Here is a 26,954-nt window from a genome sequence, read left to right on the forward strand (position 1 = left end):
GGTGCCGAGGAGACGCCCAGGAACCCGCCGCGTGGGAGGAAGCAGGGGAGCTGGGCTGTTGTTTTTGTAAACACGGCGGCCCCACCCCAAACGGAAACACCTGTGGGTGTGGGCTCCTGGAGTGGCCTCAGATCCCCCGCTGGGTCTCTGTTCCCTCTCCGCAGCTCTGTCCCCCCGCCCCTGGGTCCCAGTCCCCCTCCTCAGGGTCTCTATCCCTCCAGCACTGGGTGGGGCAGGCGTGCAGGCTGAACCTCAGGGCGGTGCCCCCCTCTGACCCGTCCCTGCCCCTTCCTGCCCTCTTTGACGCGGCCCCCGCTTCCTCTGGCAGGAACCCCCGCCCTCGCCGGGCCTGGGTAAAAAGGAGCCCCCGGGCCGGTCCAGAGGCCAAATCCTGGGAGGCAGCAGCGGCGGCTCCTCTCTCCTCACGGCCCTGTCTCCCAACCCTTGTACCAGTGTGTGCCTCAGTCCCTGGTACAGGCATGGGGGTCAGGGACCTGGGGACCCAGCAGCGCCAGGCCCCCAGGGGTGAAGGCAGCGGGGCGACTCCGGCACTTCCCTTCTGCCTATGCCTCCATCTCTGCCCAGCTGTGGCTCTGGTGAGGGTCTCTGCTTCAGATCCCCAAGTCCCTGGGTCCCTCTCTGTGGTGTTTCTCATTCTGTCCGCACCTGCCACCCACCCCACGCGTGCCTCTTTGTCATGTTCTCCAGGCCCATCTCTGCCTCTGGAATCTGAGTCTGTCCCTGGGCTGTGGTTTCTGTCCGTTTGGTGTTCAGCTGAGGGCTCTGTCCCAAATCTCTCTCCTGATCTCTGTATCTGACACTCAAGTTCCCTCTTCCTTTCCCCATTTTTCTCTGCTTCTAACAGAAAGCCTTCCTGCCATTACCAGCTGTTAAGCTCTCTCCATCTCCCAGGTTTTTTCCCTGACAGTCAAGGTCACCATGTCCTGCCCTGTCAGAAATCCCTTCCCCTTCATTTGCCTGGCTCTGTCCCCTTTCTCCCCATCTCCAATTTCTCTCCTCACCCAAGGCCACCCCACTTGGTCTGTCCCAGATCAGTCCCACCTCCACGGACTTCCTATCCATTTCTGAGCAGCCTGCAGCCCCGCACTGCTGGCTGGCCTTACTAAGCGACTTATCTTAAAGGCTAATTTCCTTACTTGCATTCCTAGGCAAAGAAAATGTCCATAATCTGACACGTGGAGCTCAGCTACTCCTTGGGGGACCCCAGGCAGAGAACTTGCCCCCTTAGATGAGTTTGCTTATCTGCAAACAGGCATGGTGTCCACCTAGGAGGGGACTGTGGAGCATGCAGGAGGGCGGGTGCCTCGCTTCCCTGCCCCACTCCTTCCCTGTCAGGGTACAGTCCCAGGTTGAAGTCAAGACCCTCATAGTTCCGAACCGCGCAGCTGTGTACTCCTCAAGCACACCCAACACATGCTGACCCCCAGCAAAGCCCAGAGGGCCACTACTTCTTCCTTACCGTCCCCTCGGAGGCCAGAAAGGGCCCAGAGTCTAGAGAACCCAGGAACCTCCACCCTCACTCACTTCCTCCCCAGAGACTTGCAGGGGGAGCTCAACACCAAGTAGAAGGCATTAGGTACTCCGACACCAAAAGACCAGAGAGGGGCAGCATCTTGCTACAGGTTGTCTTCACCCAGAGACGAGAGGGCAGGAAGCAGGATTTGGTCCCCATCCTTATGCCCCCAGAGAATGAAAAACAGCCCCATCTTTCACATCAACCCCACTTAATTCCCAGGGACACGCCCTCCCTCTGATAAGGGCATGGATACAGAACCTGGCCCGTGACTGGGAAAATAACTTTTATTTTGTTTGGGGCAGTGGGCAGGGGTCTGGTCTCAGAACTTCTGGAACTGCTTCTTGGTGCCGGCAGCCTTGGTGACCTTGAGCACGTTGAAGCGCACCGTCTTGCTCAGGGGCCGGCACTCGCCCACTGTGACAATGTCACCAATCTGGACGTCCCTGTGGGGGTGAGCAGCACCATGTCAGAGGGACTCTGCCCCAAGCAGGCCCTAAAGGTGCCTGACTGTCTCCAGGTGGAGACCTGTCACCTTTGGCTCCTCCAAACCCCAACCAAGCTGCTATTTCCAGTTCCATCTGCACTGCACGCCGCCCTGTCGTTATTTAATGAGCAATAACTATGAAAGGCGCCAAGCTCAATGCCATGCAGAGAATGCTCCTACCCTTCCAGGACAGAAGACCTCCAACTAGCACCTCCATTTTGCAGAGAACGGGAGGCTCCCAAAGATGGTGATACAGGGTCCCCTCACTAACCGCCCCCGCCCCCAACAGCTGACTACCTTCACACGGCAGCCAGGGCGTCCTGTTAACGGCCAAAGCACATCCCAAGCCACCCAGATTCTTGTGCAGCCCACCTCCTCCTCTCTGCCTGGGAGGGCAGCTCAGTGGGGCTACCTGGGGCCACCGTGCTCACCTGAAGCAGGGGGAAAGGTGCACAGACATGTTCTTGTGGCGCTTCTCAAAGCGGTTGTACTTCCGGATGTAGTGCAGGTAGTCTCGGCGGATGACAATGGTCCTCTGCATCTTCATTTTGGTCACCACACCTGGCGGGAAGGGGCAGATCCCAGGTCAGGCCCCATACGGAAGGGAGCCATGGGCAGCCCAGGGCATGCTGGGAATCGGGGGCCGCTGAGCAGGGTTCCCAAGAAGCCCTGCTCCTGGCATCAGCTGTGCCAACTGCTTTCTCAGCAGTGCCTGCGGTGGGCATCTGAAGACCATCGTGAAAATAACAGACATCATCTGCCAGTGCCCGCCATAACCAGGAGTCTGCCAACCCCTTCCTCACCCAGGACCCCGGGGTCTCAGCGTCCCCAGCCCCTCCTCCCTCAGACCCGGGAATCTGAACCCAAGCCCCCAGAGGTCCTCACTTACCAGACAGGATTCGCCCTCGGATGGAGACATTACCAGTAAAAGGGCATTTCTTGTCAATGTAGGTGCCCTCGATGGCCTGAAGGGATAAGGAGGATTAGCGAGCCCTAAATGGTAGTTCCTGAAAAGAACAGGGGTGTGGCCTCCCTGTAGACACAAAACTACGTTTCCCAGCAGCCCCAGCAACAGCCACTCAGATGCGGATAGGGCAACTCAGTTTGGGCACACGTGCAGGGAAACAGGGATCTTCTTCTTTCTTCTGAGGGTCCCCGTACCTCCTTCGGTGTCTTGAAGCCCAAACCAATGTTCTTGTAGTATCGCGGGAGCTTCTCCTTGCCAGTTTCTCCAAGCAGAACCCTCTTCTTATTTTGAAAGATGGTCGGCTGCTTTTGGTACGCACGCTCAGTCTACAGGGATGAGGTGGAAGCTGGTAAGCTTGCAGCAGGCAGCAACCTGGTCTGGAAAGCTTCACAAACCCCCCAGATCTCATCCTCTGCAGTATTTAACTCCCCAAACGCTGCACTCACCCAAATTTACCCCTAACCCAGACTCAACTCTAAACCCGAGGTTACGTCGGTATTTACGGTCTAAAACACCTTCCACCGCCTGCAGAATTCACCCCTTAAAACCCAAAGATACAGAACCATCCCTCTAACACCCTGGACACCCTTCAGCAAGAATTATTCTCCAAGACACAAAGATACCCACCCAGGAGTCACTCCTTATTAATTACATGTGGCTCCAAAATTAAATACCGAAACGATGGGCTCCCTGGAGTAGCCCTTAGGACTCAGTTCTCACAGGATTAACCCTACAGCCTAAGGCCTCCAGAAAAACACTCTGTAAACCTTGGGTTTTAAAAAAGATAACTCCTAAAAAGCTTGAGGCTTAATTACATCCTAAATGCGGAGTTCCTAAGATTTAGGAGGCGCCAATCGAGATTAACGCCAAGACACGCGCCCTCTGCCCGAATTTCCCTGGGAAATCGAGGACGCCCAGAATTAACCCCCAAACTGGGGCGCGGACTCCCGCTCTCCAGGACACGCCCCTGAAGCCCGGGCCCCGCTAGGTCTGCGTCAGCCCCGAGCCCGAACCTGAATGTCCGCCATCTTCCCGGCCGCCTGAAAAAAAGAAAGCCGCGACGGCGTCCCGGTTTCCTTATCGATTGCACAGAAGCTAGAGAGGAAGTGACGAAAAAGGGGCAGGGTAACCCGATTTGAGGCGGAGCCTTGGCGAGACTCTGATTGACGGACTGCCTTACCCAAGCACGCGATTCGGAGACCGCACGGACGCTGCCATGACGTTCATGGCAGAGGGGCGGGAAGCGACAGACACTGTCTCGCGAGACTCTTTGGCGATCTTTGCGCGCCGTCGCGGTAGGTCACGGTGGGAAAGAGTGGCCAGCCTTGTTATCGCGAGAGTTGGCGGGAGGCGGCCTTGTTTCTGCGGGGAGTGGGACCACGTGGGGTTTGGGGACAGTGTGGCTGTGTCCGCTCAGGGTTTAAACGGGCTGTGGCGGCGGCCATCTTTTTGCAGGACCGGAGACCGGAAAGTCTTAGGAACATGCATGCTCTGCGGCGCCGCCATCTTTGTGAGGAGCGGGCACTACCCACGAGTTTTGTGCAGTTTAGTGAACGTTGTTTTCCTCTATGGGCCATTTCATCCCCAGACAATGGTTTCGGGAAAAAATTAAATTAAAAAAATAAAAAGGTCTTCTGCTGATTGTAACAGCGCTGTCTAATAGTAGTTTCCGCTGTGATGAAATGTTCTGTGTCTGCGCTGTCCAGCACAGTAGTCACTGGCACTGGAAGTGGGGTGCGTGCGACTGAGGACCTGAATTTTTAACTTTTTTTTTTTTTAGGTAAGAAGTGGATTTATTTAGAGAGAAACATATTCCACAGACAGAGTGTGGGCCATCCCAGAAGGTGAGAAAGGCCCTAACTTTAATTTTATTCGATTTAAATATAAATAGCTACATGGGGCTAGTATCTGCTGCGTTTGTCAGTGCACGTCTATAACTGAATACTAATTTATTGTTTTTTAAATTCTTGTCAAGCAAAATCTAACAGAGCAGTTGCCATGTGCCTGGCATTGTGCTAACAATCTAAGGATGGTTCGGTTACTATTCCCATTTTGCAGATGGGGAAACTGAGGCATTAGTTGCTCCAGGTTTCGCAGAAAATGAGAGGCAGAGGTGGGAATTGAACCTGGGCAGTCTGGCTCCAGCGTTCTTAGTCACTAACCTTTAAAGAAGGAAGCTTTGAGTCCTTTTTACAGTCACTTCACACTTAATGAGCACCTATTTGGTACCCGGTCCCCTTCTGGGCAGTGGTGGCAAGAACCCGGTGTCTCAAACCAACCCTGACAGCTGTCCACACTCTAACTGACTTGCACCTTGTTGGGAGATTTCAAACTCCAGACCTTGGCACGGATAGGTGTCTTATGCCTCTTTCCTTAGTTAAGTCTTGGTCTAAAATTTCCCAGCACTCTTAACTCCACAGAGTGTGGTTCTCTCTAAATAAATCCACTTCTTACCTATCACAATAAATAAATAAATAATAAAACCTTTGGGGAATGTACAGAATATTCAGTGATTTCGTGTTAGGACAAGTGTGCAACCATCTGAAAAAAAAATAAAGTTGGATCTCTACCACCTACTGTATGCCAAAGTAAATTTCTGATGTGTAAGGATAAAATTTAGGTGAGTTTGGGGAATGAAACCATAAATGTACTAGAAGAAGACATGAGTTTTGTTTTTTTCACTTATGAGTCTAGTAAAGACTTCTTTTTTTTTTTTGGCCACACCATGCAGCTCGTGTCATCTTAGTTCCCATGGCAGTGGAAGCCCAGAGTCCTAACCACTGGACAACCAGGGAATTCCCTAGTAAAGACTTTTTTAAGCATTGCATTTAGAACATAAAATGTGTGCTCCCAACAAACTTCTACACGGGTCACAAAATATTATTCTTTTGATTTTTCTCCAATTTAAAAAAAATTGAAGTATAGTTGATTTACAATGTTGTGTTAGCTTCAGGTGTACAGCAAAGTGATTCAGTTATACATATAAATGTATATATATTCTTTTTCAGATTCTTTTCCATTATGTTATTACAAGATATTGAGTATAGTTGCCTGTGCTATACTGTAGGACCTAGTCGTTTACCTATTTTATGTAGTGTGCATATGTTAATTCCAAACTCCCCCTGCCCCCTCCCCTTTCATGCTTTCTTATTTATCCTTTGTTTCCTCTTCCTCACTAAAATGAGGGCAGGAATTTTCGTTGCCTTTGTTCTCCAGGGCTTCTGGTGATTGTGACATAGTAGGTGCTCAGTTTGTCCTTGTTAAATAACTGACCAAATGAATGGAGAATTAGATAAACCAAAATGTCCACTTATAGGCAGATGGGTAAATCCTGGCATAGCTTGATCGTGGACCACTCTGCAAGCACGTAATAAACATGAGGTAAGTCAACCAATCCGGAAATGAAAACGCTGCCAAACACGTTTCACTTTTTAATCTTTAAATTTGCGATGACTTCTGAATAGGGATTTCATGCACATGGTACAAAATTCTAGAAGTACAAAGTAAATTGTGAAAGATGAATCTTTCCCTCACTGTTCTCCCCGGACACGTGCACCCAGTTTCCCTCTGCAGAAGCAATTGCTGTCACCCTGTTATCATCTGCCAATGTGTCTTCCAAAATATTCTACCCTCTGTTGAATTTGTATGTGGACAAAGCAAAGTGCAGAACAAGAGGCATGGCATGACCCATTTATTCAAATGTTTATGGACAATCTATAGGACGACTGCAATTTTTTACATATATATTTCTTTTTCATATTCTTTTCCATTATGGTTTATCACAGGATATTGAATACAGTTCCCTGTACTATACAGTAGGTCCTTGTTGTTTAATGCATTTTTTAAAGCTTATTACATGATATAGTGTGGCTTATCTTTTTAGGTATTATAGACTACATTGTCCAGTAACAGCCATTAGTTACATGTGGTTATTTAAATTGAATAACATTTAAAATTCAATTTTTCACTCATTCTATTCATACTGCAAATGCTCAGTAATCACATGTGGCTAGTGGCTTGCATATTGAACAGCGAAGATTTAGAATATTTTTTATCAACATAAAAAATGCCCTCATAGGGCTTCCTGGTGGCGCAGTGGTTGAGTCTGCCTGCCGATGCAGGGGACACGGGTTCGTGCCCCGGTCTGGGAAGATCCCACATGCCGCGGAGCGGCTGGGCCCGTGGGCCATGGCCACTGAGACTGCGCGTCCAGAGCCTGTGCTCCACGGCGGGAGACGCCACAACAGTGAGAGGCCCGCGTACCGCAAAAAAAAAAAAAAAAAAAAATGCCCTTCTAGACAGCGAAGGCTGGTTGCATATATATGTATATGTAATATATATGATGTCTTTTAAGTTGTAATAACTTCAGAAATATAAATGCTACAAACTTACAAAAAATCATTTGAAGTTTATTTAAATTTCTTTTACACTTAATAGCTTTGTGAATTTTGAACATTTTTTAAAATTTATTTTATGGAAGTATAGTTGATTTACAATGTTGTTAATTTCTGCTGTACAGCAAAGTGATTCGGTTATACATATATATACATTTTCATTCTTTTCCATTATGGTTTATCACAGGATATTGAATATAGTTCCCTGTGCTACACAGTAGGACCTTGCTTTCCCAGCCTATTTATGTAATAGTTGGCATCTGCTAATCCCAAACTCCCAATCTATCCCTCCCCCACAGCCCCGCATAGCAACCACGTTTGTTCTCTATATCTGTGAGTCTGTTTCTGTTTCATAAGTTCATCTGTGTCATATTTTAGATTCCACATATAGGTGATGAATGATACATTTTTAATTATCATTGTTTCAGTCCCTCTGGGGTGGCATTGAGGGACTTTTCATTTTAGAACCTGCTATGTCTTCCCCCCAGTGACCTTGTAGTAGCTTTATAATTTATTTTTTGAAGAAAAAGTAAGTTCTGGAGTTTTTGAATGACTTAGAAAGGATTTATGATATTTAGTTAAAAAAAAAAAAAAAAAAAGCAGGACCCGGAGTTGCTGTCTACAATGTGTGCTAAACTATGTACAAAAGTTACCTATAAAAGTCTGCATAAAAGTTTGTAACTTAGAAAAAAGCCTGGAAGGAAATGCATGATATTGCCCTGGTGGTTTACATCTCCAGGTGGTGAGATTAGGTATGATTTCCTGTCTGGTGTCTTAAATGCTCAATATTTTGCAAATTGCTCAGAGCAGCTGGTGAGATTTTGATAAGGGAAGAATAAAGAAAAGAAATACTAAAAAAAAAAAAAAAAAAAAGAAATACTGCTTCACTCTGAAGGGGTGAGGGCGAACTGGAGATGTTTAGGTCCTTAGCTTCCTAGACATTTTTGATCACAACCCACAGTAGGAAATGCATTTTGCATTGTGACCAAACACACACACCTCTCTCAGCCTCCTCTGCCTTTCTCTCTGCCTCTTTTCTAATTTTTCAGTCTTTTACCTCTCTCCTTTCCTTTCTGTAATACTGATTTTTTTCCTTTTCATTTATATTGTTTCATTATCATCACTATTACTTAAATTATTTATTTATTTATTTGGCTTGGCCAGGTCTTAGTTGTGACATGCAGGATCCTTATCTTTTTAGTTGCGGCATGCGCAATCTAGTTCCCTGACCAGGGATCGAACCCGGCCCCCTGCATTGGGAGCGTGGAGTCTTAACCGCTGGACCACCAGGGAAGCCCCTCAATTTCATTATCATTTTAAGGCTACTTACAACCCACCACATCGATTTTTTTAACTGCAGTGTGAACAGCTTTGGTGCCCAATAATAAACTTCAGCTGACTCTAGTTACCACTTGAGGGCGTATTTCCCTGTCTCTGCCAGATTTCAGACATTTACTAGCATTTCACAACAGAAATCCAAAAGCTAGGAGACCTGGAGACCCTCGCCCTCCCCAGTGAGCACAGAAATGTCTATTAAAACAAGACGTTATCCCTGCACCCCACCCACAGACCAGGAGATGAGGCTGACCTGGGACTGGCACGTCACGTTCTGTTGGAGGGTGCTTTGGTTGTGGGCAGTTGGGCAAGATGGAACTGGAGCTTTGAAAACGTTCATTCTGTTGGCCCAGAGGTTCTGATTCCCTGTACTTGTTCCGCAGGAATGATTAAGGTTATGCCTGGAGATTTCATTTGCATTCTGAGGAATGAGGAGCATCTTCTCATGTATTTATTGGCATTTGTGTATCTTCTTTGGTGAAACGTGTTTTCATGTTTTGGCCGGTTTTATTTGATTATCTCTTTGTTACTGAGTTTTAAAGAGTTTTTCTATATATTTGGCATTCAAGTCCTGCAAGAGATGATATGCAAATAACTTCTCCCAGTCTGACCTGTCTTCATCTCTTTAATGGTGGGTGTCTTTAGAAGTGGCAAGTTTTACATTTTTAAGCCAAATATAAGGGATTGTGGTTTCCAGGGGATTATATTGTGCTTTTACATGCAGTCCTATTAAACTTAAGACTTAAACTCTGGTTTTCAGTTGCTTCTGTAGGCAGCTCTGCTGGTGAGCAGGAGCCCCAGGAGGGGTAGGGCACCCACTTGCAAAATGATTTTCTTAGAGAAAATTTAAGCCACTGTGGTATATTAGACATTTTGGAGATTAAGCAAGAGAACGGCACAGTGCGCCAAGTTATGATCTGCCCCGTGAACCAACTAGCAAGTATTGCCTACCAGTCCCAAGGGCAGCACAAATCTAGCTTTCTTCCCAGTACAGATGTGCGTACCTTCGTCACACCAGACCCCTGAGTGTCATCCTGGCTGACACTGCTGACTGCATATAACTCTCATCAGTAAGATGGGGATGGGGGCCCACCTGGGTCAAGTATTGAGAGGTGACCAAGGGTGACTGTCCAGGGCTGGGTACCCTAATGTTTACCCTTTCAGGGACTCACCCTGGCAGATCTAACCAGCCTAGTTTTAATCTTACAAAGCACCAAGAGCTTTCAAATCCCACTTTCTCTAATGCCTAACCACCATTTACAAAGTGTTTTTCTTGTCCATTTCTTCACATTAAGCGTGGCCTGGCGTGGCAGACTGGAAGAGACCACATGCCCCACAGTGAGGAACCAGTTTTAGAGAATGGTGGCAATTCCATACTTTGCAGCTGAATTAGGGAAGACAACTTTATGCAAACTGGGCAACACCAGGCTCTACAGGTCGTAAATACCAATCTCATAGGCACCTCAAATTCCTTGGCATGTCAGTCTCTACAAGGGCCAACTCCTCCACGAAAGGCAGTTTCTAATCCATCATCTGCAGAAAGAGCACAGCCAGTTTTATTCTTCAAAGCCTCCCATCCGCCGAGGGCCTTGCTCCCCTGGGCCTGCCTCTATGGCAGACACACACTGCAAAGACGCCAAACTTCTTTAAAAATAATTTATTAGTTTTGGATCACAAAATATAGGGAAGACACAAGGGCAATGCCTGTGACCCCTTGGGCCGTACTTCCCTTCCATAACACCTTTTAGAAGTTTTTTTTTTTTTTTTGGCGGTACACGGGCCTCTCACTGTTGTGGCCTCTCCTGTTGTGGAGCACAGGCTCCAGACGTGCAGGCTCAGCGGCCATGGCTCACGGGCCCAGCCCGGGGCACGAACCCGTGTCCCCTGCATCGGCAGGCGGACTCTCAACCTCTGCGCCACCAGGGAAGCCCCATAAACACCTTTTAGAACCCCAGACTCGTGCTGCCCAAGCATTCTCTCACATCCTAACAGCTGCAGAGTATAGTACCTGACCATGTGGGAAGCTTAAACAGACTCCCTGTAAGCGATGTGAGTGGCCCTTCCAATTAGGTCTTCCAACTCACTTTTGCCAGTATTGCAACAGCACTGGTTGTTCGAACTGTCCATGTCCTAAAACTCTCATGAATGAATAGGTCACAGGCAAATTCTGCCTGCACAGCCCTTACAAATGTCTACGCTTTTAAAAAGGCCTTTCTTAAACAGCAGTGGCTAAGGCGCCTTTGCTATACCCAGTCTTCTAAGCCCCAGGCTGCCTGTGGCACCTGGATGGCAGCCCCTGGGGTCCCCCACATCCTAGGGTGGCGATGGAGGAAGGGCAGGCCAGGCCAAGCATGAAGAAGAAACAGTCAATTTTATTGGGCTCAGACTAAGAATCCATGGGTCTTGAGGACCTCTGTGAATCGGTCGATTTTCTTCTCTATGTTCTTTTCGGCCTGCTTCCGTAGCCTCTGTGGGGTCAAGGTGACAGGTGGTGGTTAGTGGCTGCTCCCTAGGACTGCCCTTATCCCAGGGGGCCACCCACACTGGGCCTTACGCAGAGCCTTCTGAGGGCACAACTAAGACCCAAGTTAAGAGTAATCAGCTCCCAGACCCTGCCCCAGAAAACGTGGTGCCCCTCCAGCCACAGCCCCACCCTCACCATGAGCTGCTTCTTTTTCCGGTAGTGGATCTTGGCCTTCTCCTTTCTCTTCTCCTCCAGTGTAGCCGTTACTGCCTGGTACTTCCAGCCAACCTCATGAGCCAGGCGCCCTAGGTAGGCAAACTGGGGGGGGAGAGGGAGAAACGAAGCTGTAAGAAGAGGCCAGGGTGACTAGGGGAAGGGAGCTGACATCCGGTCCTAGAAGATCCCAGTCTAGCCATACAACTTTTCAGCAAGCCCATGCTCAAGAGACACGGCTACCCCTGGCAGGGCTCTCTGCTCCTCCTGGCATCAGCTGAGCCATTGGCATTATCGGCACTGCCCACAGTGGCATCCGCAGACCATCGTGAGAAAAAAACATCATCTGCCAGTCTTAGGGCCCTAGGTGCACCCTCCAGGAAGCCTGGGACCCCAAGGCATCACTCAGCAGACCCCGGAACTCACCTTCCGTGTAGGCTTCAGACGCACAACCTTAAGGGCGGCAGGAACCACCATCCGCTTTTTCTGTTAGAGAAGAAGAGGGACTTAGAGACCTGGAGTGAGGGACAGACAGGGAAGAAGGCTGGCTGGGGCTGGCGTCTCAGCCAGTGCTGTTTTCACGAGGATCAAACAATGTAGGTAACTGCAGAACATCACAGACGCCAGACACAAAGATGCTGCTGAGGGAGATGGGTCTTGCTCACCTTGTCATAGGGTGGCGGGATCCCATCAAACACCTTGAGGCGGTCCAGAGCGGCCTGGCCTCGCTTGGTCTTGTGGGGCAGCATGCCTGTGGGCAGAGGACAACAGACCTGCTCAGCGGGGCATGCGAGGACCCCGCTGCCCCACCTGGGCGGGCGGGCAGGCAGGCGGCCTCAGATGGTAGTGCATGTGGAGTCATCTCATGGTTGGGAAACTCGAACAAGAGTGGGAAAAGTCTTCATCACCGGCCACCCGCCCCATCAGCCCCTGTGGTCCTCAGGCCCAGCTCACCTCGCACTGTCCGCCAGAAGATGCGGCTGGGGGCTCGGAAGTGGTAGGGGCCACGGGAGGGGTTGGTGTTCATCCGCTTGCGGAGGAATGCCAGGTACTTCACTGGCAAGAGGGGAGAGTGTGTGAGGCCTCAAGAGTCCTCAGGCAGATGGTAACTCCTTCCAACGCAGCACACAACCTTTCTTCCGAGGGCGTGTTCGGGAACTCAGACTAGGACCTCCCCCCACTGGTGGGACTGCTTAGGAGCCCGTGAAGTGTGAGCCCCACAGAGGTCCACCCTCTCCAGCCCTCCTCCCAGGCCCTCACTCACACTTGTTTCTATAGAAATTGCCAGAAATGTTGATGCCCTCACAGCGCACAACCACCACCTTTCGACCTAGAGGGAATGGAAAATGAGACAATCAAGGAGGTCAAAGGTTAGGAAGCAGGCCCAATTACTGCTAAGGACCCAGAAAGGAGGCTCCTTCTGTCTCAAACCGACCACAATGAACAAGGAAGGCACGGAGTCTCCTGCCCCGTGTCACAGACCAGCAATCGGCGGAGCTGGACTCGTGCTTAAGTTCAATTTGTTAGTCTGACAGAGCCCAGAGCCCCCAACCTAGGAGGGGAGGAGCCTGGTAGGTCTCAGAGCGGTGCATGGGGTTGATCTCACGGTCGTCAGACTCAAACGAAAGATGGTGATTTTTGCTCATCACTGACCTCGAGGCTCATGTCTGGGGAAGCTGTGGGCAGGGGGCAGACTTACCCAGAAGCACCTGCTTAGCCACGATGGCCGCCAGACGGCCCAGGAGATGGCCTCGGCCATCGAGAACCAGGACCTGTTGGAGATAGGTTGAGAGGGCTCAGAGGCACCCACAGCTTTGACTCCCCACCTCAAACAATCATTCCTCCCTACTTGATCATTTCACCTACCTCCCAGGGTGCCTGCTAACCAAGTAAGAGACACAGGAACTAGGAACTAAGCCTCACTATACAGAGAAGGCCAAGAGAGCAAATGACTCAGGATTTCAGTGAGTGGGGTAAGATACCCAAGGACTCCCCTCACATCTCAGCTGCTTGAAGGGCAAGAATCTTTATGCCCAGATTATGCCTGACAGTCAGCGAATGAGCTACCATCTGAATCCAGACTAGCAATACTGATCCTCCAGGCAGAAGAACCTGTGATCTGGATACAAACCTTAGAATCTCGACAGAATCTGATTCTGTCCTGGTCTCAAAGATGTTTTTCTAGCATGAAGGTTCAGAGCAGATGAAACTAGGAAGGGTAGTCAAAAGCCCTGGCTGGCTCTGGTACTGACTAGATTTGCATCCTCCCGCGAACTGCTCAAACGCCAATCCTCAACTTCTTGTCAAAAGTGAAAGTCCCAACTCTTTACCAAGGGCTTCCTATACATGTTGTGATTGTTGGAAGCCGGTGTAAAAGGCTACAGAATCTAAAACCAGACTTCCTGACAATGTGACTTTGGTCAAAACCCTCCAAATCTCCAATATCTGCCTCAGGAACACTAAATGAGCTGAATTACACAGAATACAAGGCAAACTATACCAGGAGCCGTAAATGCAGGGACACAGGTTCGGAGAACTCTACCACTTGCCTGGCCCCAAACGTGGTTTTCCTTCCGGAACCATAGACCCATCACAGGTACACCCCTTCCAGAGCCATCCCCTCCTTTATATCTAATTGGTTACCAAAGAAGACTGGGCCAAGTCAGAGTTAAGTTTCTGCTGCCGTCCTTGAGGACCTCCAGATCGTTAAGGACAAAGGATATCCCACTGCTGTAAACATTTCATTACAATCCTGTTTCCAGCACCAGCAGACCTTTAAAGATTTCCTCGACCCCCAGGAGAAAGGAAAAGAGCAACTCGCGCCTGCATGCCCTGTAGGCAGGAGCTCTCTCGACCCGCTGCAAAGATTTCGCGCTAAAATACCCACAGCTGCAGGAGACCCCTAATACGCACTCCCACGAGGCCGAAACAACCCGCGCTTTGGGCAGGGCGAAAGTACCCTCCATTTTGACCAATCCTCGGCTTCTCTTCGTCCCCTGGCCGCGCAGCTGCCTTCCGCGTGCTTCCCCACCGCTGAGGACACACGGGCCCAATTCGGCCAAGACCCGGCCAAGATCAAGGTAAATCAGGCCTAGTTTTAAAATAACTTTTCTTGTGCTGGAAGCCCCAATCACTGCCCCCTGGGGGAAAAATGATGCCGCATTCTAGCCAGCCCAAAGCGTAAAAACCGCTTTATATTCCCGTTTTGGGTTCCTCTTACCCCGAAAGCTTTCTGTTTTGCTCAGTTATCGATCTTAAGTTCCACAGTACACTTACGAGAGAAAAGAGGTCCAACCCCGGTCCGGTCTCGACCCCACCCCGGCCCCACACCGCCCCGGCCCGCGCAGAGCCTGTACCTGCCCCTCCGCCATCTTCGGCAGCCGCCTGGGAAAGAAGGAACCTTAACCGCAGGGTTTCTTATCCCTTGAAACAGGGGCGGAGGAAGTGACGCAACACGGCCGCTTTCCGTCTTTTCACGGACCAGAGTGCCGTGCGCGTGCGCAGAAAGGCTCACTGGAAGGCGGGTCGTCTTTTGACTGTCCAATCAGTATCGTCTCTATCGAACCTAGGCGGCCATGGCTGTGCCGGGCGAGATCACGTGGGGTAGGAGGGGGCTCTGCGGGGGCGGGGCTGTTCAGCCTCCGTTGCCGTATTTAGGAGGGGCTGGTAATCCTCGCGTGAGTTGTCCGCTGTGTTTGCGGTGGGGCGGGGGCGAGAAGGCTGGAGGAGAAGCGCTGTTACCCCCTAAAGCGATAATACGTGTAGGCCCACAGCGGGCAACGAGGCATGCCCTTTTGCGCTCAGTCTAGGCTTAGAGATCTGGATTCCGGTGCCTGTCCGGCTTCCTTGTGATCTGGCTAAATCCCTGGCCGTGTATGGGCCTCAGTGTCCTCACCTGTCAAAAAGGTGGAGATCGTCTTCCCCATGAGATCTAACGCATGAAGGAATGACTTCTAGATGCCTGAGTGTTCCCCAAAGGAGCTTCTCACTTTCTGGACTTTCTGGACAAAGCCTTTGCTTTGGCGGTTCCCCTTGACTGGGATGCCCTTCCCTCCACCCCCACCTTCTAAAATCTGGCTTGAGTCCTTCTCTCTAGAGAGCTTCCCTGTTATCTCAGGCTGGCTCAGGTACATCCTCGGGGCTCCCACAGTGCCTATGCTACCTCCATTAGAGCGTGTGTCATCCTGTACTGGGGCTCTCTGGGGCCCCTGTCTTCTCCCCCATGGACCAGGAACCCTGAGAGGGTGGGGCTGGTTCTCACTCACGTGTGGGTCCCAGCCCTGACCTGCACTGGCCCTGGGGCCCAGGAGGCCTCAGAGAATAGGTATTGAATGAAACACTGCATTAACTGAAAAACCAAGACCCAAACCCAAACTGCCCCATCCACTCACCCTGTCCCATCCACAGACAGGCCTGGCCAGAGCTGGTAGAAAAGGATGATTTATATACATTTTCCTGGGGACAAGGGCTTTGTACAGAGTGGGGAGGGTGAGGCCGGGGCTGCTGCTGGGTGCTGGCGTTGCCTCCATCCTGGGGAGACAGTGACAGGAGCAATGTGGCCAAGGAAAGGACCAGTTTCTAGCTGACTTCCTCCAAGTTCCGACTCTGTGTCCTCGGGCAGGTGACTCCTCTCTCTGGGCCTCAGTGTCCTCCTCTGTAAAATGGGATGATAGATGACTCACTGGGCTGTTTGAGGCTCCGTGGACAGAGGAGAGGAAAGCAACAAGCTCAGGGCTTGGCACAGTCTCAATGCCAAAAACAACTCCATTCACCCTGAATGCTCACTGTGTGTTTGGGCATTGCTGGCCAAGAGAACTAACTCTCTGCAACCATGAGAGATCTGCGCTCTCCAGGACAGCTGTGATACCAGCCACATGTGAATACTGTGCACTCTAAATGTGGCCAGCAAAACTGAGACACTTGAGTTTTTCATTTTACCTAATTTAAACTTAAACTAATAGTGTGGTTATTGGGAGAGTGGGAAAACAGGGTGTGAACAGGGACAAGGGTAGGAGGAAAACTTCTCAACTGAAAATTGTATCTCAGGGACTTCCCTGGTGGTCCAGTGATTAAGACTTCACCTTCCAATGCAGTGCATGCGGGTTCGATCCCTGGTCCCTGGTCCCTGGTCGGGGAGCTAAGATCCCACATGCCTCCCAGCCAAAAAACCAAAACATAAAACAGAAGCAATATTGTAACAAATTCAATAAAGACTTAAAAAAAAAAAGATAGAAAATGTGTTTAAAAAAAAAAAGTTGTATCTCAGACTTCCCTGGCGGTCCAGTGGTTAAAACTCTGAGCTTCCACTGCAGGGGGCACAAGTTCAATCCCTGGTCAGGGAAGCTCCTGCATGCAGCGAGGCGTGGCCAAAAAAAAAAAAAAAAAATTGTATCTCAAAAAGAATTGTAATAAAAAGTACTGCCCGGGACTTCCCTGGTGGCGCAGTGGTTAGGAGTCCGCCTGCCAATGCAGGGGACAAGGGTTCGAGCCCTGGTCTGGGAAGATCCCATATGCTGCAGAGCTATTAAGCTCGTGCACTACAAGTACTGAGCCTGCACTCTAGAGCCTGTGTTCTGCAATGAGAAGACCTCGCACCACAGCACCACAACAAAGAGTAGCCCCTGCTCACCACAACTAGAGAAAGCCCGTGCATAGCAACGAAGACCCAATGCAGCCAAAAAAAAAAAAGTACTCCCCAAAACAAATGCTGACATGAAAGATCATTTAATTTAGAAATTGTTCCGTGATCTAGTTATTGGAAAACTTCTGTAGGTTTCAAAGAACTTGAGTATACGAATCTACTTATGCAACTGTAAATTTCATGGAATCTAAATACTGATCAAATATTTCTGATAATTTGGCATATGCATTGAGATGTGCTGTGAGTGGTGCATACACACTACATTCTGAAGACCTGGTATGAAAAAAAGAATGTAAAAATATCTCATTGATAATTTTTTAAAGTATTGATTACATGTTGAGATGACAACATTTTGGATACACAGGGTGAAATAAAATATATTCTTTTTTTTTTGACCACGCCACTGGGCTTACGGGATATTAGTTCCCCAACCAAGAATCAAACCCGTGCCCCCTGCAGTGGAAGCATAGAGTCCTAACCACTGGACAACCAGGGGATTCCCTAAAATATATTCTTTATACTGACCTGCTTATTTTTACTTTAAAAAAAGATTCAGCTACTAGAAAATTTAAAATCACATGTGTGGTGTGGCTTATATTCTATTTCCTTGGACAGCATTGCTTAAAGGGTTTTTTGTGGTCACTTCCCTTAACCTCTCAACAACTCTATGGTAGAAGGATTATTATTAGAGTATTTTGTGCAGATAAGGAAACTGAGGCAAAAGAGTGAAAGGCACAGAAGCCGGAATCAGAAGGCCCAGAGTCAAATCTTGGCTCTGTCACTCACGAGCTATGTGACTTTTGGCAAATGACTTACCTCTCTGGGCCTTGGTTTCCGCCTCTGTGAAATGGGGATAATAATGGCACCAGCTTCTCAATTAAGTGACTTAATCTGTAGGAAGCTCCAGCGCAAGACCTGAGACACTGAGGCACTCTACGTGTGAGCCATTGACGCCAGATGTTTCTTGTTAGATCCCTCTGACCTTTTTCACACCAGGAGGGCTTTGCAGAGGTGGTCCCCTCTGCCTGCTCCAGGAGGCCGCTCTCTCCTGGCTTGTAGACTCCTGTATACCTCCCTGGAGGTCGGGGTGGGCGGTGTCCTCATGCTTGCAGGTCCCCACTGAGCTCACTGTCTTTCCCGAATCTCCCACTTCCCCCCAGGTTCCCCACTGGGCCAGACCCAGCGTCCTCTGCTTGCGCCACCTCCCCTTCCTCCTTCCTCGCACCCCCCACCAAGCCTGTCAGTCTCCAGCCCCATCCCTCCCGATGATCCCTGACCCCTGACTCTGCCCGTCCCCTCCTCTCCGTCCCCATGGTCCGGCCCTGGCTCAGGCCTTGTCCTCTCTCCCTGAACCCTCGCCCAGCAGCCTCCTCTTTGGCCTCCAGTCTGCTGTCTGTTCCAGTCTGTCCCCCTCCATGGCCCCAGAAGGGTCTTCTTGCATGCGGACTGACCCACCCCTTCCCTACTCAAGTTCCCCACCCGGCCCCCACCACACATGCCACCCACGCCAACACCAAGTCCAGGGTCCTCAGGTTGATGAGGAGTCAGTGCTCTAGGCAGGGCACCTATGGCCCCCAAAGGATCAGCTAACTCCGGCCACGCCCTCTGCCCACCCCACTGGCTCACCCGCTCCCCAGGGTAAGGCATCCTCTGTCTCTTCCTTCGCCAGTGCAGGCACCAGGCAGCGGCCAGCAGCAGGAGGGCCACGGGCAGCAGGAGCAGCAGCAAGAGAAGCAGAAGAGGGGCCTGCGGGGCCGGCAGGGATGTGGCCCCCAAGGCCCCAGGACTCCTCGGGGGCAGCAGGGTGGAGGAGTCTGCCAGGAGAGAGGAGGCTGGGTGACTGAGAAGAAGGGGCAGGCCAGGGAAGGAAAAAAAGGCCTGCCTGGTCCTGCTGTGTGACCTCAGGTGGGCTGCTCACTTCTCTGGGCCTCAGTCGCCTCATCCATAAAATGGGGATAATTATTGTATCGACTTCATAAGGTTGTCACAAAGATTAAATGCATGACTATACCGAAAGTGCTTAGAACAGTGTCTAGCATGTAGTAAGGTTGAATTTTATTTATTTTTTAAAGCCATTAATAACTTTTTATTTCAAATATATCATTGTACTTTTTTTTTCTTTTTGCCCACACGGCATGTGGGATTTTAGTTCCCCGACCAGGGATCAAACCCAGGCCTCTGCCAGTGGAAGTGTGGAAGTCCTAACCAGTGGACCTCCAGGGAATTCCCTACATTTTATTTTATAAAGGGACAAATGTGTGTCTAGTGCTTATGTATCGATTTGCTTATTTGTCTTCTTCCCCCAATAGTCTATGAGCTACACGAGGGTGACAGGAGGCTTATTGCCAGAACCTACTACTTAGTGCTTACTAACTAATAGTTTAATTTACATAAAGTAAATATCTGAGTGGATGAATGGACAGATAATAGAACGATGGAAGATACAAAGTGTGAAGCTATGATGTCTCACAAGGCCCCACTTGATCTGGGCCCCTTTGTTCCTTCTGTACCCTCACCACCCACCTTCTCCCCTTTGCTTACTTGGCCTCAGCCACTGGGGCCTCCTCATGATTCCTTAAACAGGTAGGCAGGTTTCTGCCTTAGGGCCTTTGCACTGGCTGTTCCCTTTTTCACAACTTTCAGTGACTTTCCAGCTAACCACCTCAGCCCATGATTCCATCACCCTGTTTTAATTTGCCTGCATGGGTCTCATTACACTCACTTTCCTGATTAATTATATGTTTACATGTTTATCGTCTGTCTCCTTGATTAGCAGGTCAGCCTCCCATGGACATGGACTTGATCTTGTTCTGTGCTGTGTCTCCAATGCCAGGCGCCAGGGAGATGGTTAATAAAGGTTGGTTGAATGAATGATTAGTGATACATGTAAATACAAATGACAACGTTAAATATAAATGACTAGGACTTCTCTGGTGGCACAGTGGTTAAGAATCCGCCTGCCAATGCAGGGGACATGGCTTCGATCCCTGGTCCGGGAAGATCCCACATGCCGCGGAGCAACTAAGCCCATGCACCACAACTACTGACCCCACTCACCACAGCTACTGAAGCCCATGCGCCTAGAGCCCGTGCTCCGCAACAGGAGAAGCCACTGCAATGAGAAGCCCGCGCACTGCAACAAAGAGTAGCTCCCGCTCGCCGCAACTAGAGAAAGCCCGCGCGCAGCAACGAAGACCCAACGCAGCCAAAAATAAATAAATTAATTAATTAAAAAAATATATATAAATGACTAAATGATTGGAAATGCAGGAAGAAACTGAGAAGAATATAATTAGAGTGGGAGGTTTTCTTATGTCTGTGCACCCCCTGCACAGCTTGCGGGATCTGACCAGGGATGGAACCTGTGCCCCCCTGCAGTGGAAGCATGGAGTCCTAACCATTGGACCGCCAGGCAAGTCCCTAGAGCGGGAGGTTTTTAACCATCCCTCTCAGAACTTGACACATCTTGTAGATAAATATAACGAAGACAGAAAGTCTCTGATAATACCAAGGTAAGGTTGATAGAATATATACACACTGATTCAACCCTGATCGTACCAAAAAACAAAACAAACTATTATTTTCCTAAGACCTTGTTCAGTTACAAAACTGATTATATACTTGGCCGTAAAGGAAACCTTAATAAACTGAACAAGTTAAGTTCTCACAGGGCGTGGTCTCTCGTCATATTCCAATAAAGTTATTTCACTTTGAAACTTTTTTTTTTTTGGCCGCACCGCGTGGCTTGCAGGATCTTAGCTCCCTGACCAGGGACTGAACCTGTGCCCTTGGCGGCAAAAGCTCAGAGTCCTAACCACTGGACCTCTAGGGAATTCCCCACTTTGAAACTTTAGGGCTGGCCCATCCAATATGGCGGCCACTTGCCTCACGTGGCGAATAAATATGTGACCTGCGGCCAATCTGAACTGAGATGTGCTGTCCGTGTAAAATACACACCACTTCTTAAAGACTTAGTAGGGAAAAAAGGATGTGAAATACCTCATAAAATAATTTTTAAAAATATTGATTATGTTTTGAAATGATATTATTTTGGGTTAAAATATATTGGGTTAAATAAAAAATATTGAGTTAGTAAAATTTCTGGTTTAGGGACTTCCCTGGCGGTCCAGTGGTTAGGACTCTGAGCTCTCACTGCCGAGGGCCCTGGCTCGATCCCTGATCAGGGAACTAAAATCCCACAAGTTGCGGGGCGTGCACCCTCCCAAAATTTGTGATTTAAATATTATTTTAAAAATTATAAAATTATGAGAATTAAATTCAAGGAACTTCCCTGGTGGTCCAGTGGTTAAGGCTCCACTAAATAAATAAATAAATTCAATAACATCACAGAATTCCCGGGCGGTCCAGTGGTTAGGACTATGCGCTTCCACTGCAGGTGGCACGGCTTTGATCCCTGGTTGGGGAACAAAGATCCCACAAGCCATGCAGCACAGCCAAAAAAATAATAATAATAAATTCAATAACATCATTATAGAGAACAGATTACTGGCTGACAGGGGTTAGGATGGGAGTTTTAGGACGAGATCTAGTTGCACAAACTCACATGTGGTTACACAAAGCTACATGTGTGAAAAAATTACATAGATACACATACATACACACACACACACTCTCTCTTTTAGGGGTTGAATGTGTCCCTCAAAATTCATATGATGAAATCCTAACCCACAGTACCTCGGAATGTGCCCTTATTTGGAGATCAGGTCTGCAAAGAGGTGATCAAGTTAAAATGAGGTTGTTAATGGTGGGCCCTAATACAATATGACTGGTATCCTTATAAGAAGGGGAAATCTAGACACAGAGATATGCATAGGGGGAGAGTGCCATGTGAACATGAAAATGGCCATCTAGAAGCCAAGGAGAGAGACCTGAAACAGATCCTTCCCTCACAGCCCTCAGAAGAAGCTGGTCCTGCTCACCCCTCAATTTCCCAACTGTAAGAAGATAAACTGCTGCTGCTTCAATCACCTGGTTGGTGGTACTTTGTTACAGCAGCTGTAACAAACTAATACACATACACATGCATGCACTCATATATAACTGGTAAACTCTGAATAAACTCTGTGGATTGCACCCATGTCAATTTCCTGGTTTTGACATTGTGCTAGAATTAATGTTACCAAGCAAAAGGTACCACTGGGGAGGCTGGGTGAAGGGTGTGCAGGACCTCCCTGTACAGTTTCTATGCTCCTTTCCTTTGAATCTGTAATTATCCCAACATAAAAAAGTTTTAAAAATAAATCCACCAATAATACGCTAAAAAATAACAAACATTAAGAATCCTGGGCTTCCCTGGTGGCTCAGTGGTTGAGAGTCCGCCTGCCGATGCAGGGTACACAGGTTCGTGCCCCGGTCCGGGAAGATCCCACATGCCGCGGAGCGGCTGGGCCCGTGAGCCATGGCCGCTGAGCCTGCACGTCCAGAGCCTGTGCTCCACAATGGGAGAGGCCACAGCAGTGAGAGGCCCGCGTACCACAAAAAAAAAAAAAAAAAAAAGAATCCTGAAAAATAAGTGAATTAACCTTTTTTCTTTTTAACTTTTTTTAAACATGGCTACAAGAAAATTTACACTTAAATGTGTGACTCTCATTCTATTTCTATGGCATACAGCTACCTCAGAGAAACAGGCAGGATTGGTTAATCCCTTCTCAGAGATGGGTAAACTGGGGCCCAGAGGGGGATGACAGGCCCAAAGTCACACAGCCCATAGGAACAAGGTGGGGTCTGGGGAGCCCTGAGTGGAAGGGGTGAGGGCCTAGTGAAGGTGGGAGAGGAGGGGGTGGGGCGGTGGGCTATGGGGCGCTGGGCACCTTTACCCGGCTGACACTGCAGCTCCAGGCACCTGGAGAAATTCCGCCGGGTGATCCAGGGCTTCAAGGCCACCAGCTGCTGGGAAGTGTCCTGCAGGAGGTGGGAGATGTTGGCCTGGACGAAGCGAAGACAGCTGGGGAGGGGCTGGGGGCAGGGGAGGGAGACGTCACCACGGCATCACCCCTAGCGTCACCTCAGGTCAAGGGCAAGCCCTGGGTCTCACAGAGAGTTTGGAGCCTTGCTCCCCCAGGTTGCTAGGGGGAAGCCTCCTTAGCAATGCGGTCAGACCTGGATCAGGAGGGAGTTTAGATCCCCTCCTTCTCCGGGTTGCTAGGGGTGAGAACCCCTTAGCAATATCCTTCAACAGGGCCTGAGAAACAAACTTAGAATTGGTGCATTGGGCTCAGACCCCTGGCCATCCTCCAGTACTTAGAGAATTGTCCCTTCCCAGCACTGAGGGACCCCAGCAGGACTGGGCTTCCAGCTCCACCTCCCTCAGGCTGATCAGGTCAAAGGAAATCTCCAGTAAGTCCTAGCAGACCTTTGCTTCCAATCCCTAGGAAAGCATCGCGCTCCCCTCACTTGTTCCCCCAGTTCAGGGCTGACCTGGAAGGCACATGAGGTGACGAAGTGTATCTCGGTGTTGACAGCCTCCAGCAGTTTCCCCATCTGGGACCCAGCCACAGTCTTGAGCCGTCCCATCCAGCGCTGGGCCAGGACCAGACGCCAGAAAGCCCCACAGAGCTCGTCCTGGGGAGAGACCACCCAGGCTCTGGGTCCCGTGGGCGGAGGGGGCAGGGGGCTTAGACTGGTGGGGCTGGGGGCCGGGACTCCAGGGTCCCGGGGGAGGAGGGGGCCGGGTCAGCACACTAGCCTGGCTCCCTGAGGGGTGGTGAGTCTTGAATCTCTCCTTCCCACCTCCATCCCGGGCCCCTCCCATCTGTGACTCACGTCCTGCAGGTTGGAGGCAACAGTGACTGGGTAATCTTGAAGCAGGTAGTCAGACTGCGGGAGAAAACAAAGTCAGGCCTGGCTGCAGACAGGAGGAAAGAGAGCTATGGGGACCTGGGGGCGGGGGGACAGCGGCCCAGAGAGAAGGGGGCGGGACCCAGGGTGGGGAGATGGGGACCCAGAGAGAGGGGTACAGAGACCCGGAGGGGGCGGGGACCCGGAGAGAGGGGGACAGGGACCCAGAGAGAAGGGAGCAGGGACTTGGGGGAGGAGAGCCGGGGACCCAGAGTGGGGAGACAGGGAGCCACCCACCGAGACCTAGACAGGGGGAACTCAGACCTAGAGACAGAACCTGGGCCTCAGATTTGGAGCAGGGACGCTCACCAGCTTGCCGATGGTGCTGGTGAAGGTGGAGGAGATGGGGCTGTGGGGGAAGGAGCAGTCCGGGGCCCCGCGGAGGCGGGGGCTGAGCAGCAGCAGCAGCAGCAGCGAGGTCTGCGGGCGGCGCGGGGTGAGGCCTCCATTGGCCCCGCCCCGCCCCCTCCCTTGTCGAGGCTGCCCCCTCCGGCCCCCTTGTCTCTCTTCCCTCTTTCTCCTTTCCAGCTCTTCCACTTCTCAGCTCCTCCTCCTCTTGGCTCCTGTGTGCCCACCTCTGACCATCTTTCCTGTATCTCTTTCTGCCTCTGGTCGGGCGCTGACCAGTTTTCACCTCCTCTGCCCCATCTGTTTCGCCCCCCATCTCCCCACCTCGACCCATCTCTCTCCACTTCTGCTCACTTCTGCCCAGAATTTTCTCATCTCTGTCCATTCCTCTGCCCCTCCATGCTCATCTCTCCTGTTTCTCCCTAGATCTGGGTCCCAGCTTTACCATTTGTACCCACCTCCCTGTTTCTTCCCCCGACCCTTACCCATCTCTCCCCACCCCTGTCCATCTCCCCGCAACTCGGTCCATCTCCTCCCAACTCTGTCCATCTTCCCCACCCCTGTCCATCTCCCCACACCCTGTCCACCCCAACTCTGTCCATCTCCCCTCTCAGCTCTGCCCATCCTGACACCGCTCTTCCTTCCCCCCACCTTAACCCCCAGGGATACGCACAGTTGGGCTCCAGGCTGGCGCCAGCACTATCATTTCGGCCCGGGGCCCCTCATGCCTGTGGCCGGATCTTGGAAGGGACAGAAGAGCGAGTCTCGGACCCCCGCACCCCAGCCCCTTCCTTGCCCGCCCCTCCCGCCCCTTCACCTCCCCGCCCCTCCCCATCCCCGCCCCTCCGCCCCTCCCTCGGTCCTTTGATGTGGCTAAGTTTCCGCCTCCTACTCTATAGAGCTTCCTGCGTGAAGCACGGTTATGGTGAAAACTCCTCATCTCTCCTAAGAACCCCGACGTCCGGTGCCCGCAGCCCTCCCCGGGCCAGGGACCCAGGAATCCGACCCCCACCCCTCTCCGCTCAGCCCCAAGAGGGGGATCCCGGCCCCGCCCTTCGGGGACCAGGATCCCCTTTCTCCTCACGCACCAGGCTTGCCCCAGCTGGGTGTGGAAGGGGCCACGCCGGGTGACAGCCAGAGATCGAAAGTGAAAGGAAATATTGGGGGGAGATAGTGAGCTGGGAGGGGGGGTAATCGGGCTGGTGCAAGGGGCGCCACCTGGTGGTGACAGTGGCAGCTGACGCCGCAAAGGGCGCCTCAGTGGGACTCCCGCTCAAGCGGGCTGAGGTTGGGTTGTTCCCTGGGAGGCGGGGGACACAGTGAATGGGGAGCTGCGGTTCCAACATGGATCTGCCTCTAGCTAGAGCTAATCACACAGGGCCAGGAGGCGGTCACCCTGAGCCCTTCATCTTTGCCTTGAAACCTCAGCCCCAGCCCCCAACCCCGGTCACCTTCCACATCGAGGTAAGTGACAGCTCCATCCTTCCAGGTGTTCAGGCCCAAAGGCATGGAGGGGACTTGTGACTCTGTTTGCCTCTCACTATCCGCTGACAGTCCAGTCCGTCAGCAAAGTTGTTGGCTGACCATCAAAATGTATCCAGAATCCGACCACCTCTCATCACTCCCACTGCCACCACCATCACCTGCCTGAATATCACTGTTCCCTACTCACCTTATCAGCTTCCCTGCCTCAGCCCTCACCTGCCACAGCCTGTTCTCCATATGCAGCCAGAGGGAGCCTGTGAAGACCTAAGTCCCCTCACGTCCCTCCTCTGCTCCAATGCCACCGCCCAACCCCGTACCTGCCACAAAAGTCCAAGTCCTCACTGTGGCCTAGACAGACCTGCAGGATCTGGCCCTGTCCCCTGTCTCCTCTCTCCTCCCTCCTCGCTCAAATCCAGCCAAGCTGGCCTAAGGCAGGCATGCTCCTGGCCCAGGGCCTTTGCACTGGTGCTTCTCTCAGCCTGGAATGCCCTTCCCCCAGATACCCACATGGCTCAACCTGATCTCATTCAGGTCTTTGCTCAACTACACAAGGCAAAGCCTTCCCCAACCACCCTTTTTCAAGTTGCACCCCCCTCCCAGCACTCCCACTCATCCCTGCTTTGCTCTCTCCCTCGCCACTCATGACCTTCTGACACACCATTGCCGTTTACTTTTCTTCTTTATTGTCAGTTGTCCCTATGAGGACGTCAGCTCTGGGAGGACCACGGTGAGTGTCCGCTTACCCTGCTGGATCTCCAGCACCAAGAACTGTGCGTGGCTCACGGCAAGTGCTCGGTCAACATTTGTTAAATGAATGAACAAGTGGATCCTGGCCCCTTCGGCATTGTTGTGGTATATTGGAGAATGCATCTGGTCTCCGGCTGTTTCCCGGGAGACAAACTCTAAGTCCTTGGAACTTCCAGGTGATAGGCTTGTCTTTGTTATTCATAGATGAGGGGCGCTCCCTGACCACACCTGAGTTTACACTAATGAGGGACTCAGGATGGGGGCTGGTCAGGACCAGAAAAACCAGTCATGTGATTAGAGGGTTGGGGCTTGGAGGCTCAGGAAGAAGTCTAACTTACCGACCTCTCACCTCCAACCTCGAGGGAAGGGGAGGGAGGCTAGAAATTGAGTTCAATTTCTGTCTCCAACTTCACATGGCTTTTTCCTCTTCTGTCTTCTCCTCTTTTGCCTCTTATAAGGGAACTTGTATTTAGATGTAGGG

At 50.8% G+C, this 26,954-nt stretch overlaps 3 protein-coding genes, 1 long non-coding RNA gene and 5 other non-coding genes across 21 annotated transcripts; 1 reads left to right on the forward strand and 8 right to left on the reverse strand.

The window, feature by feature from the left end:
* Positions 1 to 1,807: 1,807 nt before the first annotated feature.
* RPS11 (ribosomal protein S11) lies at positions 1,808 to 4,160 on the reverse strand. The gene is made up of 5 exons (XM_059999868.1): positions 4,002 to 4,160; positions 3,183 to 3,314; positions 2,911 to 2,986; positions 2,453 to 2,582; positions 1,808 to 1,980 (listed from the first exon to the last, which is right to left on the reverse strand). Exons 1-5 carry the CDS (start codon positions 4,014 to 4,016, stop codon positions 1,857 to 1,859), a joined length of 477 nt encoding a protein of 158 aa, XP_059855851.1. The 5' UTR covers positions 4,017 to 4,160; the 3' UTR covers positions 1,808 to 1,856.
* LOC132417412 (small nucleolar RNA SNORD35) lies at positions 2,694 to 2,783 on the reverse strand. The gene has a single exon (XR_009517845.1). It is a non-coding gene; the product is annotated as a small nucleolar RNA SNORD35 (small nucleolar RNA).
* A 6,909-nt stretch (positions 4,161 to 11,069) lies between the features above and the next one.
* RPL13A (ribosomal protein L13a) lies at positions 11,070 to 14,835 on the reverse strand. The gene is made up of 8 exons (XM_059999867.1): positions 14,751 to 14,835; positions 13,094 to 13,166; positions 12,659 to 12,724; positions 12,349 to 12,450; positions 12,060 to 12,145; positions 11,821 to 11,880; positions 11,377 to 11,499; positions 11,070 to 11,185 (listed from the first exon to the last, which is right to left on the reverse strand). The coding sequence occupies exons 1-8, from the start codon at positions 14,763 to 14,765 to the stop codon at positions 11,099 to 11,101; spliced, it is 612 nt and encodes a 203-aa protein (XP_059855850.1). The 5' UTR covers positions 14,766 to 14,835; the 3' UTR covers positions 11,070 to 11,098.
* On the reverse strand, positions 11,659 to 11,745 carry LOC132417410 (small nucleolar RNA SNORD35). Its single transcript, XR_009517844.1, has one exon. It is a non-coding gene; the product is annotated as a small nucleolar RNA SNORD35 (small nucleolar RNA).
* LOC132417407 (small nucleolar RNA SNORD34) lies at positions 11,950 to 12,020 on the reverse strand. Its single transcript, XR_009517841.1, has one exon. It is a non-coding gene; the product is annotated as a small nucleolar RNA SNORD34 (small nucleolar RNA).
* On the reverse strand, positions 12,225 to 12,309 carry LOC132417405 (small nucleolar RNA Z195/SNORD33/SNORD32 family). Its single transcript, XR_009517839.1, has one exon. It is a non-coding gene; the product is annotated as a small nucleolar RNA Z195/SNORD33/SNORD32 family (small nucleolar RNA).
* Positions 12,967 to 13,050, reverse strand: LOC132417406 (small nucleolar RNA Z195/SNORD33/SNORD32 family). Its single transcript, XR_009517840.1, has one exon. It is a non-coding gene; the product is annotated as a small nucleolar RNA Z195/SNORD33/SNORD32 family (small nucleolar RNA).
* Positions 14,836 to 15,053: 218 nt separating the features above from the next.
* LOC132416491 (uncharacterized) lies at positions 15,054 to 20,457 on the forward strand. 3 transcript variants are annotated; one of them, XR_009517611.1, is made up of 3 exons: positions 15,054 to 15,071; positions 19,812 to 19,892; positions 20,005 to 20,457. It is a non-coding gene; the product is annotated as an uncharacterized lncRNA (long non-coding RNA). The 3 variants fall into 3 exon arrangements; XR_009517612.1 differs by having other exon boundaries at positions 15,059 to 15,071; positions 19,809 to 19,892; XR_009517610.1 differs by lacking the exon at positions 15,054 to 15,071 and adding an exon at positions 18,893 to 18,940.
* FLT3LG (fms related receptor tyrosine kinase 3 ligand) lies at positions 15,685 to 25,379 on the reverse strand. 11 transcript variants are annotated; one of them, XM_059999860.1, is made up of 8 exons: positions 25,330 to 25,379; positions 24,915 to 24,981; positions 24,203 to 24,313; positions 23,819 to 23,872; positions 23,474 to 23,617; positions 22,899 to 22,957; positions 18,662 to 18,849; positions 15,685 to 16,048 (listed from the first exon to the last, which is right to left on the reverse strand). In XM_059999860.1, the coding sequence occupies exons 2-8, from the start codon at positions 24,945 to 24,947 to the stop codon at positions 15,708 to 15,710; spliced, it is 930 nt and encodes a 309-aa protein (XP_059855843.1). In that variant the 5' UTR covers positions 24,948 to 24,981; positions 25,330 to 25,379; the 3' UTR covers positions 15,685 to 15,707. The 11 variants fall into 11 exon arrangements, with proteins under 11 accessions (XP_059855843.1, XP_059855842.1, XP_069396318.1 ...); XM_059999859.1 differs by having other exon boundaries at positions 22,899 to 23,011; XM_069540217.1 differs by having other exon boundaries at positions 22,873 to 22,957; positions 23,474 to 23,639.
* Positions 25,380 to 26,954: the final 1,575 nt, after the last annotated feature.

This window comes from Delphinus delphis, chromosome 20 (genome assembly GCF_949987515.2).
Source record: "Delphinus delphis chromosome 20, mDelDel1.2, whole genome shotgun sequence".
In the NCBI taxonomy this organism is placed as follows: domain Eukaryota; kingdom Metazoa; phylum Chordata; class Mammalia; order Artiodactyla; family Delphinidae; genus Delphinus; species Delphinus delphis.